General features: G+C 43.2%; 1 protein-coding gene across 1 annotated transcript in view; it reads right to left on the bottom strand.

The window, feature by feature from the left end:
• Positions 1–4,766: 4,766 nt before the first annotated feature.
• Positions 4,767–18,383, bottom strand: part of TBC1D22B (TBC1 domain family member 22B) — a 455,793-nt gene continuing 442,176 nt past the window's right edge. Inside the window, exons 12-13 of the mRNA XM_069633426.1 lie at positions 8,247–8,342; positions 4,767–6,656 (exon numbers count right to left, since the gene is read on the bottom strand). Coding sequence (XP_069489527.1) covers positions 6,528–6,656; positions 8,247–8,342 — 225 coding nt within the window. The 3' untranslated portion in view covers positions 4,767–6,527. The remainder of the gene's footprint in view (positions 6,657–8,246; positions 8,343–18,383) is intronic.

Genomic DNA, 18,383 nt, shown 5'->3' with positions numbered 1-18,383 from the left:
TGGCAGCTCTCATTATCAATTTCGAGTTCTGCCATTTGGGCTAACCTCCGCCCCGAGGGTCTTTACCAAGCTAATGTCGGTTGTGGCTGCAAGTCTAAGGAGGGAAGGGATTCATGTCTACCCTTACCTAGACGATTGGTTGATCAGAGCTGTATCTTCGGAACAGGCTCAGAGACAACTAGATTATGTTTGCCACTTCCTTCACAAGCTGGGCTTCTCCCTCAATTTAAAGAAGTCACAGATGATACCATCACAGAGACTCCAATTCATTGGAGCAGTCCTGGACACTTCCCTGGGAAAAGCCTTGCCACCAGAGGTGAGGGCTCGAGATATTCTGCAGATGGTCATCAGATTTCAGAATGCCCAATATCTCCCAGCCTACGACTTTCTGAGGTTGCTAGGCCTCATGGCATCCTGCATATTCCTCGTGCCGGAGGCTCGCCTGAGAATGAGATCCCTCCAGTGGGCACTGAGAACTCAGTGGTCACAGTTCTCAGGAAGGATGACAGATCTCCTTCGGATCCCGGTCAAAGTAGCCCGAGACCTTCAGTGGTGGGCCTGTCGGGAGAACATCCTGAAAGGAGAAATGTTTTGGCAACCATGGCCGGAGATAACAGTAGTCACGGATGCCTCACTCACGGGGTGGGGAGCTCACGCCAACGACTTGACCATCAGCGGTCGTTGGTCTCCATCGGAGTCCAGACTACATATCAACCTGTTGGAGCTGAGAGCCATCAGACTAGCGCTGAAGGCTTTTCTGCCGTCTGTACGGGGAAGAAACGTCCTAATAATGACGGACAATACAGTGGCCATGCACTACCTCAACAAAAGAGGAGGCGTAGGCTCACTACCACTGTGCAGAGAGGCGATGCAGCTCTGGTTTTGGGCAATTCAGGAAGGAATCTCTCTATCGGCAATTCACCTAGCCGGAGAGAAGAACTTGACAGCGGACGCTCTGAGCAGGCAGAGCACAGTCTCTCACGAGTGGGAGATAGCTCAGGAAGTCCTTCAAGAGATCTTCGCCCTTTGGGGAACCCCTCAAGTGGATCTGTTCGCCACCAGTATCAACAGGAAGTGCGACAGATTTTGCTCAAGGGAATTTCCCCCGAGAGGAGCTCTAGGAGATGCGTTCGTAGTGGACTGGGAGTTCCCACTTCTGTACGCGTTCCCTCCGGTCCCTGTCATTCCTCAAATGATCAGGAGGTTGAGAAGGTTTCGGAAGACCATGATCCTAATTGCCCCGGATTGGGCCAGGAGAACGTGGTACCCGGACCTTCTAGACATGTCCATCTGCCCTCCAATTCGACTGCCATACAGAGAGGATCTTCTCTCGCAGAAGGAAGGTCAGGTTCTCCATCCAGCCATCAAGACCCTCAACCTTCACGCTTGGTGTCTGAAAGGTTGAGGTACAAGGATTGGGACCTTCCGGATGATGTTATGGAGGTGTTGCTTTCGGCCAGAAGGCCGGCAACTAAAACTCTATACCGCTGCCGTTGGAACAAATTTTGCAGCTGGTGCAGAGAAAAGAATATTGAACCCTTTTCTTGTGGTACACCTATGGTGTTGTCATTCTTACTTTACCTGGCTAATTCAGGCCTACAGGTTGGCACAATTAAGGGCTATCTCGCAGCGCTATCAATCTTTAAGCGCACTGCAGAGGAGCCTTCATACTTCAAAATTCCATTGGTAATACAATACCTAAAAGGATTAACTAATGTTTATCCCCCGAAACCTTTTCAAGTTCCCTTATGGGATTTAAACCTAATTTTAAACTTCCTAAAGGGTGCCCCTTTTGAACCAATACACTCTTGTTCATTGAAGCTTCTCACCCTCAAAACTGTTTTGCTAATAGCATTGACATCTGCTAGAAGGGTTAGCGAGTTGCAAGCCTTATCGTGTAAACCTCCACATACAATCTTTTACAAGGACAAAGTTGTTCTTCAGGTGAAGCCTAACTTCCTCCCGAAGGTAGTCTCGGAGTTTCACATCACTCAGAAGATTATATTACCTTCTTTCTACCCTCCTCCTCATCCGGGGAAGGAGGAAGAGAGACTGCACAGGCTGGACCCTAAGCGAGCCTTGAGCTTCTATATCAGCAGATTGGCTAAGATCAGACAAGCAGACCAACTCTTTGTAGGTTATGCAGGACATAAGTTGGGCCTTCCAATAACAAAACAAACCATCTCCAGATGGATTATTTTAGCCATTCTGGAGTGCTACAAATTGGCAGGAAAGGAGCCTCCTCAAAATCTAAGGGCTCATTCTACCAGGGGTATCGCAACATCCTCAGCCCTTCAAAGAGGGGTGCCAATTCGAGATATATGTGCGGCTGCCACATGGTCGTCCGCACATACATTTACCAAATTCTATAGCCTGGATTCCTCCTCTAGTCAAGAAACTAGATTCGGCAAGGCTGTGTTACACTCTGTCCATTCTGGAAGGGTAACATAACTTTTATTACTCCCGCCTCCAGTCACAATACCACTGCTATGGGAGTCTATCTAAGATAAGGAATACGTCGGAGGACACAATCCCTTCGAAGAACTAGTTACTCTTACCTTGTAACGTTCTTTCGATGGGATGTTCCTCCGACGTATTCCTTATCGACCCTCCCATCCATCCCCGCAGTATGACTTCCTATGGGTTTGCAGCCTATGCTCCTTCAAGGTGATTAGTCTAATCCAAAAACATTACTGGGGACTACAAAACGGAACTGAGCAACGGACGCTGCGCGCGGCCCTTATAGGCAGGATGACGTCGACGTCGGCACGGAGGCCGTCGAGGGTCATCGACTCGGCGATCATCGACGCGCAGCGCCCTCTGGCGAAAAAATTTTCCGAGGCCAGCAAAGCTGAAGGATTTCTATCTAAGATAAGGAATACGTCGGAGGAACATCCCATCGAAAGAACGTTACAAGGTAAGAGTAACTAGTTCTTCTTCATTTATAATGAATCTTTTCCACCAGTACGACTGGAATTAAAAAAATCAAATAAAAAATGAAATTACAAAGGCACACAAGATAACTGACATCCGATTGCCTGAGACGTTAAAAACAAACATTAGGAAATTAGTGAGAACTTTGGATTGTTGTGGTTAAGTGTGGCTTTACACTGGACATGGGCTCTGATATTCTATTAAAAAATCAAGCACTCACTCTCTCATCACCCCTTGGCCAATTCCTTCCGCCCCTGCAAATCAAGCCCACTGTGGGCCTTGAGCTACAAGTTCATTTTGGGACCATCTTCCCTCCAAGAAAGTCTTGCTTTGGCATTAGATGCCCTAGCCAGCTCCATACTCGTGCCCGTGACACCCCTTTGCTTATTCCTTTCATTCTTTGCCCCTCTGAGCTTTTTTGTTATTGTTACCTCTTCTACAGACTCTGAAGGAATAATTGTGTACTCCCAGAAGGTTCTAGTCTTGTCCCTTCCTCCTTCACACTGGTAGTTTACCCCTCACTAGTACATTTACCTGCATCCATATTACTCCAGGTTGTCTTTAACCAACATTTTCCACAGCCTCAGAGTCTGCTTCAAGGGACCCCTTTTCCAAGCCGTATCTTGTTCCTTCCTTCTAGCACTTAGGGCTTTAGTTCATTCCGGCTTTTGGTCTCACAGGGCCATTCTCCTTCCTTGCTTTTCATCCTGTAAGCCCATTCCCCTTGCTTGTTTCCTCAGTTATCACAGACCCCTTCTCCTACTTGCTTGCTTTTGGTCTTATAAGTCCATTCTCCTTCCTTCCTTGCTTGCTTTTGGTGTCACAGGCCCGTCCTCGCTTTCTTTTGGTCCTGTAGGCCGCTTCTCCTTGCTTGCTTTTGGTCTTGCAGGCACCTTGGTCTCCTAGGCCCTTCATTTCTCCATCCCTGGTTTTGGTCGTGCTTGCATCTTCTCCTTCCTTCCTTCCTTCCTTCTGGTCTCATAGATCCATCATTTCTCCATACTGACTTTTGAACTTGCAGGCCTATGTCTCATTCCTTGCTTTTGGTCTCAGAGGCCCATTCACCCTTCTTTGCTCTTGGTCTCATAGGCCCCTGTTCTTTCCTTGCTTTGGTGTTCGGTCTTGCAAGACCATTTGTGCATGCATACTTTTGGTCACAAAGGTCCGTTCTCCTACACCGATTTTAATCTAGCAAGCGCTTGCCTGTTTGCGGCTTCTGGTCTTGCAGGCACAGGCGCCTTCCTTGCTTTCAGCCCCACAAATACCACCCCACCTTCTTTGTTGTTGGTTTCGCAAGTCAATCCTTCATTGTTTTTGGTCTCAAAGATCCATTCTCGCTTCCTTGCTTTTGGTCTCAAAGGCTCATTCTCCTTGTTTGCTTTTGGTTTCACATGATCCCTTTCCCTTGCCAACTCCAACAATGTTATCATGGACACAATCCTTCCCCCTCCCAAAGGCCTTTTCCCCAGTGCCCTATGCCTTTTTGTCATTGCCCTTGGTCTCTGTTTCCATGAGCAATTTCCCTGTGCAATTCTATCCCAATGGACCGTTCTTGCTAGTGGTGCCCGAGAAATCTCTTTGCTTTGTGTAACTGACTTAGGATCCCATGCCTTTCATTCATTAGCCCAGGGCAATGTCATATTGCATATGGTCATTGCCCTCTAACACACAAGGACCCTTGCTCTGTGCCATTTCAGCTGTCAGCGTTTTTCCAAGCAAGCCTACAATTTCCTTCTGGTCCAATCATACTTTCTAATTGCTGCTTTTTGCACAACTTACATTACTTCCACCTTTCACTTCTGCATGCAGGGGGTAAAGAAAGGACACCATAATTATGAAGACAAAATAAATTAATCCAGTTATTCATACATTTCTTCCCAGCATATGTAATTTTCAAGCATATCTGAGTCAATGATTTAACTGAGGGAAGAGTCAGTTAAAAGTCACCTGGTGGGATCATGTGGAGTGTTAACAATGAGCAAGCGATGAAATACACAAATTCACAATTCTGAACTTCGTGCCTTATGCAACAAACCGGATATTTGCCAGGCAAAATCTAAAAGGGAAAGACTGCACACTGCCTCTGAAACTGGCTGATAAACATCTGCTGTGATGCCTGCTCATTCAAGGAGTTTTTTTCCCCCCCAAAACACTTGCTCTGCAATAGCTATCATTACCACAGTGGGATGCTGGTCAATAGTCTGCTCTGTGCTAAACCCCCTTCTATACACACACTCCAACCTACACCCCTAAATCACTGGATTTTAATACAGAGTTTAAATTCAGAAGTGCAGACTTCAAATGTATAGAATGTGTCCCTCCCTGGGCAGAGGTGGGTCTTAATGCCAATGCAGGCCACAAAACATAGTATAAATACAAAATATTCCCAGACAGAAGACCTATATTGTACATCTTCATTGATATACACAGAGAATCCTGAAGGATATATACAAACATAATGCCTCAGAACCGTGGGTATGCACGAGAAGCCCCATGGCACGCTACATTCCATCCCACAAGCAGTTGATCAATTGTACTGTTGGTGTCTGCAAACCCACAGAATGTAATGTTCACAGCCATATGTCAGATTAAAGAGATCAGTACTCTGCCTTCTTATAAAATCCCACGAAGTTCAGCATTCTTGCCTGTACACTACTGTATACAGAGATGATTGGGGTGAGGAGCGAGCAGTTGCTCATATTGCAAAATATTCCACTGTCACAGGTCAAAGAGCTTCACCCAAGTAAACCTATACCCCCCACTTGCCTCCTTGCCCCCACACAAGCACACTGGTCACCCGCCCGCCAAGTTCCATCCTCAACCTACCACAATTGTGCACACTTCCACACACAATCCAAATAAAATGAGCACAGCCTTTTTGGAACACCATCCTCAGACATGCAACTACCTAAGCTAAAAGCAAGCACGCTGCCCACAGAGTCACATGCACAGCCGCACGCACGCTGCTATAGGGAGCTGCAAGCACCCGCATACACATCCATCTTGGTAATCTGGAGCCTGCACCAATGTGCGCGTTTCAAATGATTCCTCTCACCCCACGTGTACTCCTCCGAACTGTCTTCCATATAGTCTCCAGAGGACTGCACCATTTTACTGGATTAAACCATGACCGATTTGTGGCAAAAAGAGGATGAGGCAGAACAGAGGATCACCACCCTGGGCTTCGAAGGCAATGTATACTCTGGCAGGTTGGCAAGATGGTGCAAGCACAATTCGCATCCTCTGCTGTGTCTCGCAAACTAGTTAGGTTCTTTTGCTCGACAGCCAAGCCTTAGTCCACACTGTGTGGCTTAATCTTGAGTCTGAATTGTGTAGACCTTCTGATCTTGCAGCCTCTTCATTTGGAATGGGCCAGCATTCTTGTTTATGCTTCTTCCCCACCTCACAGGTCTCCACACAGCATGAAATACTGCAGGTCAGGTAGCCTGTCCACAGATGCAGAATGTCAGGTAGGCACACAGCAAATTAAGACAGTTTGTAAGAACATACAATGGTTCCCGACTAGGCGTCGGAAGAGTTCTACACGTCAGAGACTCCAATGAAGAACACGCAAGGCCATCTCAAGTTGGCACCTATCGTCTATAGTGGTTGGGTGCATCAGCAAACATGTACTTGAGTCTATACGCCTCAGCTAGAAGGAGCCCAATCTCCTCATTGCCCCAATGTATAGTGGGAAGGTTTTGTAACAACATTAGAAGGCCCTGCAAATGAAAAACAAGGTCAGCATTAGAAACCATATACATAATTGGGTTTACTGTGATTTTATTGCTGAAATAATAGTGACGTACAATTATAAAGTGCAAAAAATATTTTAAGAAAAAATATCAACATGGCTTTTACATTGTCCGTGATTTGGCGGCCCCCCTTACCTCTCCTACTGCTAAACTCTCCACGTCTCCCTCCCATTTTATCCCATTTGTAACCTAAATATGTTTCCTTTACACATTAAACTCAACCCTATCATTACACTTTCTTGCCTTTATTTCAATATTTATTCTGCTGATCTGTATTTTTTACCCAATATTAATTCTAGCAATATTTTTCATCTGTGCAAATTCAGTCATTATTTCCTGCAATATTATCACTGGATACCACATAATTGTTGAGCCTACTGTCAGCTATTTTGACAAAATGTTCAAATACATCAATCAACATCAAACCTACAAAGATTTGAGAAAAGAAATCTAGGGGAGTGAAAGAATCAAAAGTACATTTCTTCTGTGAAACAAATATTAAAGATTAGCATCAGCTAATCTGGAGCACTGGACAATGGCTGAAATTACTGCTGGAAATGTACATTTGTTGCAGTGGTTAGCAACTTACTCCCACAGCAGCCTCCTCTCAGCCATTCCGTGCCGGCAAACACTGTCCACATTAAGATTCTTAGCAGATTCACACCCACAAGTCCCCAGTTGCTGCACCAAAGCCCCCCACCCTCTATTCACCAGCACTACCTCCGGTTTCAAGGTAATAGAAGACCGGCTCTGCTCAAAACCTTGTTTTCCATCTCCACTGCATCAGCACTTTTGTTTAAATGCAACTACTATTAACACCTCTGTTATGAAGCTGTGTGCGGTTTTGTATGAAACCGCACACAGCTTGGAATAGCTTCAGAGCCCTCTGTAAGAAGGTACCGAGTACAGGGGCAATGATCATGGAACAAAAGATCCATTTGGGAGCATGAAGAGAACCTTCCTCTAGCACCATAAAGCAGGTTTACCAAAAAATGTATTGATCCTCCGGTGAAGTCAACACTGGCATGCCTTGTAAAATCTCAACCTCTGAATTCACACTCGATATTCCAAACGCAAACTACTAATCGTAGAAACATTTTGGCCCGAGCTAATAACAGTCACAAAAAAAGAAGTCCAACGATGAAAAAATAACGAAATCTACATCCTCAACACAAGTCAAACAATTTATACAAAAAATGAATGGACCGAAAACACAAAATGCAATTGCTAGCACTGCTGTCCTGACTAAATGCAAAAACATGACCTGTGGTACAAATGAGGGCAATTACACGCATGCCCCTTATTGCAAGAACATCCTCTTTTGTGTTGGGCTCTGGGTAGTTCCTTATTGGCTGGTCGTGCCTGAGGGGGTGTACGTGATCAATATCTAGATATGCGTTTTGTATGAAACCGCACACAGCTTGGAATAGCTTCAGAGCCCTCTGTAAGAAGGTACTGAGTACAGGGGCAATGATCATGGAACAAAAGATCCATTTGGGAGCATGAAGAGAACCTTCCTCTAGCACCATAAAGCAGGATTACCAATAAGCCATTCACCTGGAAGTCTTCTTCATCCAGGATCGCCTTCCTCCACTTGATCAGGAACGCAGCACATACATACAAATGGAAGTGTGAGAACCCCTCCGACTCCGCCTGTAAAAGAAAAAAAATTAAAGCTCTTTGTGACCACCAAAATCTAACAATATAGACGTTAGCTATCTCAGCAAACCAGCAGACTGCAACACCCAGAAGAATGAAAGTGCGTTCGGGAAGTGTGTGAGGGGAGCTGCTTTGCTGCTTGGTTCCCCAGTGTGTGGATAGTCCTGCTTCACAATTATCTTCCGATCTGTTTGGATTCCTGTTACTGCCAACTTGCTACATTTTTCTACGGAAACGCCGGTTTTGGCGTGCTCCTCCTTCTGCCTTGTCACTTCCTATATCTACAGAACGCCCGCGCATTTGTGCGCGGGCATTCGGGAAGTGTGTGAGGAGAGCTGCTTCGCTGTGACACGAGCAGCAAGCAGCTGAGCCTTTTGAGAGCGGGTTGTGGTGTGCTCATAGAACTATTTGTTTTTCTTTCAGCGCTTTCAAATTCCTACTTGGTGCCAAAGGCTCTCTCTTTGTGGAGACTGAGCACCGAGTTTGTGGATGCAATCCCACTTTATTACAACCAAAAATGTTGCTTCGTACTGTGGTCACTAGAGCCTCAGCTATACCTAAAGCTTGTTCACCGAAACCTGCTCGCTTGACCTCCCTCAGCAAAAAAAACAAAAAAACCTTTTTAGATTATGAAAAACAAGCCAGCGAATGTGGAAATCCCTGAGTTTTGCAAAATTTGGTCTGATATTGTTGCTACACTGCCTGACACGGATTGTTTTGTTACTCCTACCGATATAGAAAATCCTGTATTTTTCTCAACTCAAACCAACGAAGTGCAGATGCTAACTGCATGTCTTGACAATGTTTCTGATTCAGTGCTACTTGCTAGCGGGAAATAGGGCTTCGCTACAACTGGTGCCCAAGACTTATTTCACCCATTACAAACACCATGTCAAACTATGGCTACGATAAGTAACATGCCCATGCAAGATGTATTTTTAGCTAAGGAAGTGGGAATTCTTGATATTTCCAATAAGATTGATATAATTAGCACAAGGCCGATTGAAATTTCTAATTCATTGGTGCCCGCCTAGAAATGTGAGTGTTACCCATAAGGAAATGATTTCTCCAGCTTAACCCAAACCTGTTGACTCAACTCACATATCAAGCTCACTATCTCCATCACCAGATATTTTAAAATCTCCCGACCAGATTTGTCGGCTTCATCTATTATTCAGCCGATGCCCCCTTAGGAGCGGCTTTCCAATTAATGGAGTGCAAACCCCATATGCAAATCAGGAATTACCCAAATCCCAGCCTCCACTTCTAGAAATCACCTTTATGGCAATGCACACTACTATTCAATCCTTAGCTAAGTTGTTTGATAGGTTAGATTTTAAAATCACTAAACAAAATTGTCAGATTGAACAGATCATGCAGTGGATGGGATCACTACAAAACAGTGAACATAGAGGACTGACTAAATCCCTGTTGCATGACAACTATCTGGGAGATCGTTTAGTGAAATTGAAACCAAACTCCATAATGCATGAGGATCAAGCAGGTGACACTATAGTTATTCCCGCTATTCCGCATTTAATACAATCTGAGGAGGCACTTAGTGCTGAAGATACTCCAATTATAGATAATTTGAAAAAATGTATTGATCCTCCGGTGAAGTCAACACTGGCATGCCTTGTAAAATCTCAACCTCTGAATTCACACTCGATATTCCAAACGTAAACTACTAATCGTAGAAACATTTTGGCCCGAGATAATAACAGTCACAAAAAAAGAAGTCCAAAGATGAAAAAATAACGAAATCTACATCCTCATCACAAGTCAAACAATTTATACAAAAAAATGAATGGACCGAAAACACAAAATGCAATTGCTAGCACTGCTGTCCTGACTAAATGCAAAAACATGACCTGTGGTACAAATGAGGGCAATCGCTCCAAAGTGAAACTGCCCAACTTATCAACCCTTAGATCTCATATCTACGATAAAAGATGAACAAAGAAATATTGGCGACAACCCGCTGGCATCTGTGAAGAGCCCTAACAAAGATTTTCAATCCCAGCATACAAACGTGGAACCAGACATAAAAACAATGTTCAATGATACTCTTGCCGCAAATAAGGGCCGAAATACAGAAATCCATGGAATACTTTGATAAAAATCAAAACCTCCAAGTCTAGTAGAGGAAGTGAGAACAACTGAAAGAGAACCAGGTGACCAGGAGATTACTTTTGAAGAATATCTAGCTTATAAAAAATCTACTAGTCAAAATAATGATAAATTTGTAGAGTCAGGGCCGGCAGTACAAAGTCCAGAAGTTAACACTATGAAGGGATCTGGAGCTATTAACACCCTGCGGACAACAAAATAATATAAACCCCTGTCATTGGTTGATTATGAAGTGTCGCCCGTCACCATTCTCCATTTATGATCAATGTTGCTCTAGTATCTTGAATATATTTGCTGAAATACATCAATAACTTCAACAGACATTGAACAAGTGGAGTTTTTAAACAATGAAGATCTGTCAATTGTGAGAGACTGAATACGCTCAGGTGTAGTGAGAAACACTATTTGGTAAGCATAAATTGATCTTTTTAGACTGGGCTTCATAGTAGCACAAGAGTCAATGACATTTAACCCCCAAGCTAACAATGGATAACATTGTTGAGTTGGCACAATACTCCAGATATGAGTCACATTCCTTGCCCTCAAAACACTCAGACAAATTTAAGGAGTCAATAGAGCATTGGAAAACACATGACAAATGCTAGCTATCTGACTCAATGCCAGATAACTAGCTTGTTGGAACACTCTAGGGCATGTTCATTTATGCAACCAAAGTGCAAACTTAATTGACTTGTTTGACATATTAATGTGTCAAGAAACATGGTTAGTAGAACAGCCTGTGTGGGATAACTAAACAATTTAATTCCAGCCCTAGTCAAAAATAAAGGATGCCCTACGTCAGGCCTTATGGTAGCTAGTAAGAATAATAGAGGCCTGACCTTACAAACATGGGCCTCTAATTCACATCTACAAATGGTTAAGATTTGTTATAGTGGAGGGTGTGATGCTTTAATCAACGTGTATAGAAATTATGCAGCATTGGTGGACCACAAATTCTTTAATGACTGAAAAATTGTTAAATTTGATAGATTCAACCCCTGAGATCACAAATGTTATCATTGCAGGCAATCTGAATATAGATTGTCTAACTTCTGACGAAAAGAAAAAAAATGCAGCATATGACAGATGGGCATCCTTGATGGATGAATGCCAGCTGCATATGCTAAATGGTACGATTAGAGATGATGTTCCTATATTGATTTAGGTAAATTCTCTCAAATTCAGAAATTTGAAGTGGTGAAAAAGATCACGAGTGACCATGAAATGCTCACACTTCAATGTCACATGAAGGCAACTTTTTCTCAGAACAACCATAGGCGGTATAGTGAGCATTTAGAAGTTAATGCAAGAACGCATTTCAGTTGGAATCACAAACTGCTCAATCTCCTTAATGAGAATATCACTGAGGCTCAATCCAGAACAGAGGAGATTATTAACACATCTGATGATAATTACATCAACGCCTTGCAGTTATTCAAGATTCACTTTGTCTCGAATGCTGGGAACATCTACAAAAAAAAGAAAATACATTTGACCTAGAGGGATATGATCGAAAGAATTGAGAAATCAGAAAAAAACTAGTGCTTTGAGGCCTGCTCATGAAAGCCCAGCCTTGTTAAGATCTCAGAAATGCAAATATAAATGGCGTAGATCCAAAAAAAACCTTCCTCTATCAAACTGATGGTGAGTTGAGAGCCATTATTGATAAAAATTCGGCGCAGATATGGGGATTTTTAAATCTGGCAACTCATAATACACAACTACCAGTACAAATTAACGGTGTTACAAACGAACAATGGATTTGTCACTATACAAAACTTTATGCACATCCACTTGTTAGTCCGAGTGCTCTGCTGTTGTCGCTCACTCCTACCTTTCATCTGGAGTTTGACAAGGAGGTTTTATACTTATTAATAAATGGAGCAACTCCCGAGCCCCGGGCCGGGATGGCCTTCACAATAGAATGTTTAAACATCCCCAGAATTGGGCAACCGTCCTTTAATATATTTCGACATGTTTTAGACACCAGTAAAATTCCAGATTCCGGGCGACCCTCAATAATTGTCCCAATCTTCAAGAAGGGTGATCGGTCGAGTCCTTCCAACTACCGACTGATCACCCTTCTTGACGTTCCTGGCAAGTTCTTCTCAAGACTCATTTTGAGAGATCTATGAACCATCCAAAATCGCTTTCAGACTGGCTTTGTGGCAGGTCTGGGCACAGCCATTAATTTATATACCATCACTGCAATTAAACAATCACTTTATCACTGGGCAACTGCTCTATATGGCCTTTGTAGATTTTCAGGCCGCATTGGATCGAGAGAGATCTTTCCAGAAATTGAGACGAGCACAAAAAAAAAAAAGAAGAAAAGAACAAATTGCCTGGTGACACTTCGTGTCCTGATTGAAGCACTGCATACTAAAACTCAGGTACAAATAAGAACATCCATGAAGGGTGATATGACTCCATTAATTCCAACATATTGAGGGCTGAGGCAGGGATGTATACTTGCCTCAGCACACTCATTTTTTCATCATGGATATGCGTGGGGAATTTTAGGATATTGATAGTGATGCTTCTAAGATCTGCGAACAACAAATCCACGCTCCACACTATGCGGACCACCTTGTTTTAATGTCAAAGATACCTCAAGGTCTCCAAGGTTTATTTGATGCTTTATCCAAGTACGCTGATCAAAATTTACTAACAATCTGAATAAAATAAAAATTCTGATATGTAATAACAATAGATGAAATGCAAAGTACAAGAATTGGTTGCTTCAAGGACAGCAGTACACATTTAGGAATAGCAGGAATAATAAGATGGATACACCATACTTCATGAATCTAGACACGAAATTGGCCACAGCAATAGCTCAATCACTCCTTATTCAAGCAAAGTATGGAACATTTTCCCTTAGTCCCATCATTACATTCTATAGACAAAAAGTCACACCCATACTACTTTATACTTACTGAAGTGACTTTTCAGAAGTTTGAAGGCCAATATTTGCAGCGCGTTTTGGGGTTACCTAAATCGTTCCGGTTGTGTAGGTGCGTTACGAAATAGGTTTGATTTTGCTGTACTCTAGATATCTATGGCAGGTAATCTCCCTATTCATAAAATGTCTTGTAGCTCCTGATTTAAAGATAAGTATTCTTTCGAAATATATGTTTACAACCACTCAAATTTGTAGAGAAATGGAATGATGAAAATAGTCTGACTTTAATGCAAGTGGAAATATCCCTACAAGTCTTAATTGAAAATCCAAATTTAGAAAAAACCAAACTGTTCCAAAATGATCAGATTCAAAACCAGGGAAATGTGCCAGAAGTATAAATATTTAAAAAATAATCAATTTCATGAAAAGAAAATGTTTTTTTAAGTCTAAGATTTAATCTATGGCCAACAAGAGATATACAGAACAGATGTGGTCAAATCCATAACCATGAAAATGTATGTCGATTTTGTTTGGACATTAAAACAAAAATGTTACAACATCTATTGACTAACTGCACAAGGTTGAATGATCTACGCATATTGCACTTTAAAAAACTGTTGAGCAAGTACCGTACAGTTACCTGTGATCAAATATGGCAAGTCTATTTACAGGTCATGTGGCTTCATTTCGAATTGCTGCTATAAATTTCTTGCATGCGCTGAAATTGACAACTATTTTATGAATAATTTAAATTGATTTAATGTGATTTTATGAATAATGACTTAAGAGGAACACTTACGACCATGAGTGATTGTGTGAACGTGCGAATAGACCCTAATTGAGGAGTATAAGAATGTGATTTTCAAACGTATCGGATCTTTTGTTTAAATGATACATTTTGAAGCCCCAACATTGTAAAGTTGATTTATCAGCTAATTCAATAAATACATAAATAAACCCCACCTCTATTGCAAGGGCTAAAAGAAGCACAGAAGGACAAGGTATCAATAAAATGGTCACCTGAAATGCTAAAGGAGCTAATAAGCACAGCGCCTGTCCTAGCAACCCCTGATTATAAACGAGAATTTTCCCTGTTTTCACACTCAAACGGAACACTAATGACTGCAGTAATGACACAAAAATCATACCTGGGCTACAAACCACTGGCTTATTACAGCAGTACACTTGATTCAGTAATGCAGGGACACTTTGCATGCGAACAAGCTCTTGCAGCCGCCTTTTCATTAGAAAAAAGCTCCACACTTGTAATGGGATGTTCCGTCACATTGTACGTTGAACACTCATTATTTGCCATCCTTGAACGATCCAAATCTACCCTCACCATGCAGAGCGTGCACAAAATCAGAATTAGAAGCCCCAATGTCCATGTGGTACGCTGCAAAACAGTAAACCCGGCCACGTTTCTCACAGAGCCATGTACAGTAGGAGACATGCAGAATCATGATTGAGCAACCTATGTGGGAGAAGAGGATAACATCCCTAAAGTTAGTGAAAAGCACCAATTTGCCCAGAAACAGGAGAGAAACAGGTTGGGGCTGCAGTGGTAAGGTTGGAGGAGGGGCATGGGGAGAGGGGGGTCGGGGGGGTATGAAATCTTGGTGCAAAAACGCCTGCTAATGCACAAGCAGCAGAATTAGTAGCCCTAATAGAAGCACTACATGCAGCAAAAGGATGTGCAGTAACAATATATTCCGATTCGGCTTATGTCACCACTACGGTACATGCTGGGTTATCACGATGGAGAAGAAGGGGGTTCAGGAGAGCAGATGGGTCCCCAGACCAAAATGGCAAGCCCATACAACCAACAATGATGAAATATCACTTGGGAACGCAGCGGTGGATGCAGCAGCCAAACAAGTAGCTTATTTCCAAACACCAGCAACAGCAGAATGTGTTAAAAGGGAAACAGGAACCCATGGGGGAGGGATATAATGCACTACCCATAGCCCAGATTATAGAAATGCAAAAAAAGGCACCCCCCTGAATAACGGTAATTTATGGGCAAAATGAGGATGCACCCAGTCCCCTATTGATCAATGGAGACAGGATACCACAGGAAAAGTAGTGATGCCTGTAGAGTTATTACTAGTAGCTTTCCAACAACTACACTTTCCAGCCCACACATCAAAACACCACATTGCAGCAGATATCCAGGAAGATTGGTTTGTACCAAATCTCCAGGAATCTCTCAACAAAATGACAATTGAATGTACCACATGTCAAACATTCAATTCAGGGATGACCCTCAGAACAATACGCAGAACATTGCCTCGCCCAGCCGGACCCTTACTTGAGCTGCACAACGATTATGCACACATGAGAAAGGTGCAATGGAGCAAGATACTTAATTGTGGTGGTCTGCCCTTTTTTCACGCTGGGTGGAAGCAGGGCCCTGAGCCCACCCTGACGCGAAGAGTGCAGCAAAACTTTTAGTGAGAGAGGTGTTCTCATGCTGGGGAATATGTGATGTCATACACTCTGACAACGGAACACATTTTGTATACAATCTCTTCAAAAATGTAACAACCTTACTGGGAATAAAACACAAAATGTGGTCAATTTTCCACCGGCAACCGAACGGGTTGGTCGAGAAAATCAACAGCCTCCTCAAAAGTAGATTGTCTAAACCATGCCATACACTGAAAAAGAATTGAGTGTATTGTTTGCCTCTTGCCCTATTCCAGTTGCACACCCAGCCCAGCTTGAACCACCACTTGTCCCCTCATGAAATAGTAACTGGTAGATGCATGGAAACGCCACTGTCACCAGTGAGAAGAATTTCAGATGCACATAGAACAGCAACAGTGTTAGGGGAGGAGTTTAAGGAGTACCTTACATAACAGAAAGACGTATTGCCAAACAAATTGCTCCACCCTTCACATGAGATAATGAAACGGATACAATCACAGCAGCACCAGACAGTCCAACAAAGCCTCCAATGCCTGGAGAACTAGTATATGTTCGAAGTTTCGTAAGAAGTTGGAACTCACCAAGGTTCCACGGCCCCTATGAGATAATTTATTGTACCCCTTTAGCAGTAAAAGTAAAAGGGATTCATGTTAAAGGATATTTGTACCACGCACTATCACCACCGGAGTGGTCCCCTGGCGGCTCTGGAAAAAAAGGAGGGGGGAGGGTGGGGGTGAGTTAGTGGAAATAAGCTGGAAAAGTGCAAGAGAGCAGTGATGTACTGTTGGCGGCCACAACCCGGTAATTCCGTTGGCTGGTCTTGGGGTGTTTTACGGTCAGTAGTCATTGTGTGCTGTTGTGCGAGTCTATGTGTGGTTTGTTTTGTTGTTGCAGTGTAGTGATGTTTGTGCGGATTGTTGTGTTGTAGGTTTGTGGTTGTGTTTGGTTAGAGTTTGAGGTGTATGCAGAGGGGTGAGATTGTTAGTGGATTGGTTAATTGGCGTTGCTGTCTGGAAGCAAGGCGCTAAACATCCATATTTTCTCCAGGTGGGGTGCACGAGCATCTGTCTCCATCCAGATCTGGGGCCGCCTGACACTCAGTCCCTTTCATAAATGGTATCCAATCACATTCATAACCTTTACCCAAGTTTGGCCCCGGCCACCTATGTGACACTTGTCTGTATGCGGGGCAGGCGTTTGTGCGTCCTTTCAAATCTGGTCCATAGAGCATTCCCAATCCATTTGGTGCACGGCATCGGTCAGCCAGGGCTACTCCATCCATATGTGGCGGCTGGTCGGCATTAATCATCTTATTCAGTCGCTCATGCAGGCTACCGCTCCCAGCCCCTTAGAAATGTGGCACATGCCAACACTTGTAATTACATCCAGGGGTAGCACCTGCCTTCATTCACAACTCCATCCGGTCAATGCCAATGTCCACAACTTAGTTCAAGTGTGGTAAGTGCTAACATTCACACAACTCTATACAAGTACGATACCTGGTAGCAATTATGGAGCGGGTGAGGTTGTTGGCTAGAGTTGGCTAGGGATGCCGATTTCTGTCCTCATGGGTGTCGCTTGAGTCCTATTCTACTTAGCATTGTCTCTCTTGTTGTAGTAAGTTTCTTTAGTCGATTCTGGATGTTGTCAGTTTCATCCTGAATTGTCATCCTTTTGTGTTTCCCTTTCAGTTGTTTTGCTTTTTTCAGTTTGAATCTGCGATGTTGAAGAGCCAGGTTCTTTGCACTTTTCTGAAATGTAGGTGGTCTTTAGTGTTTCTTATTTCTTTCGGGATGTTGTTCCAGGTTTTTGCAGCTAAGTGGGAGAAGTAGGAGCCTCCAAGTTTTTTCTTAAGGTATGGTTTTTGTTACAGGCAGATTTTGTTGCTTGATCTGAGGAGTCTCGTTGGCTTGTAGATTGTTATTTTCTTTTGTAGGAATTCAGCTCCTTGTCCGACGATTGCCCTGTGTGTTATGCACATTGTTTTAAAGGTGATGTGATGTTTGACTGGGAGCCAATGCAGTGTTTTTAGGGCTGGAGTGATGTGGTCTCTTCTGGATAGTTTAAGGAGCAGTCTGGCTGCTGTATTTTGGATCTGTTGTAGTTTCTTCAGGAGGGATTCTGGTGTCCCGAGATAGAGGCTGTTTGCATAGTCTATTCTAGACACGATGAGGATGACGATTTTGAGTGTTTTGTGGGTGAAGGAGAGGAAAAGTAATAAGAATGTCTCTGCAACTGATGTGGAGCAAGCCTCTTCGAGTGGCCAATGGAAACTCACTGGGAGACTGCACCTCTGGGTCCCGAACCTATCATGGAAGCATTTAGGAGTTACTTTCCTTGGAGTGAAGTCACAGGAAGAACTCTCCTTAAAGATGATCATCTCTGCTAGCCCCGTCCGCGTTAGGCTGGCTCATAAAGGAGTCCTAAATGGCTCTCTGAATGAGTGCTTTGATCCAATGCCTGCCATATGGGTCAAGGAAAATGAGAATGATAATTGTATAAATAAGGAAATGTCAATCAACATAATTTCCTGTTGGAGCTCACATCGGAAGCACCGCAGGAAAATGAAA

The sequence above is a fragment of the Ambystoma mexicanum genome, chromosome 13 (assembly GCF_040938575.1).
Source record: "Ambystoma mexicanum isolate Mex_15411 chromosome 13, UKY_AmexF1_1, whole genome shotgun sequence".
NCBI classification, from domain to species: Eukaryota; Metazoa; Chordata; class Amphibia; order Caudata; family Ambystomatidae; genus Ambystoma; species Ambystoma mexicanum.
The sequence above is the reverse complement of the archived record's forward strand: the minus strand, read 5'-3'. Positions and strand labels throughout refer to the sequence as shown.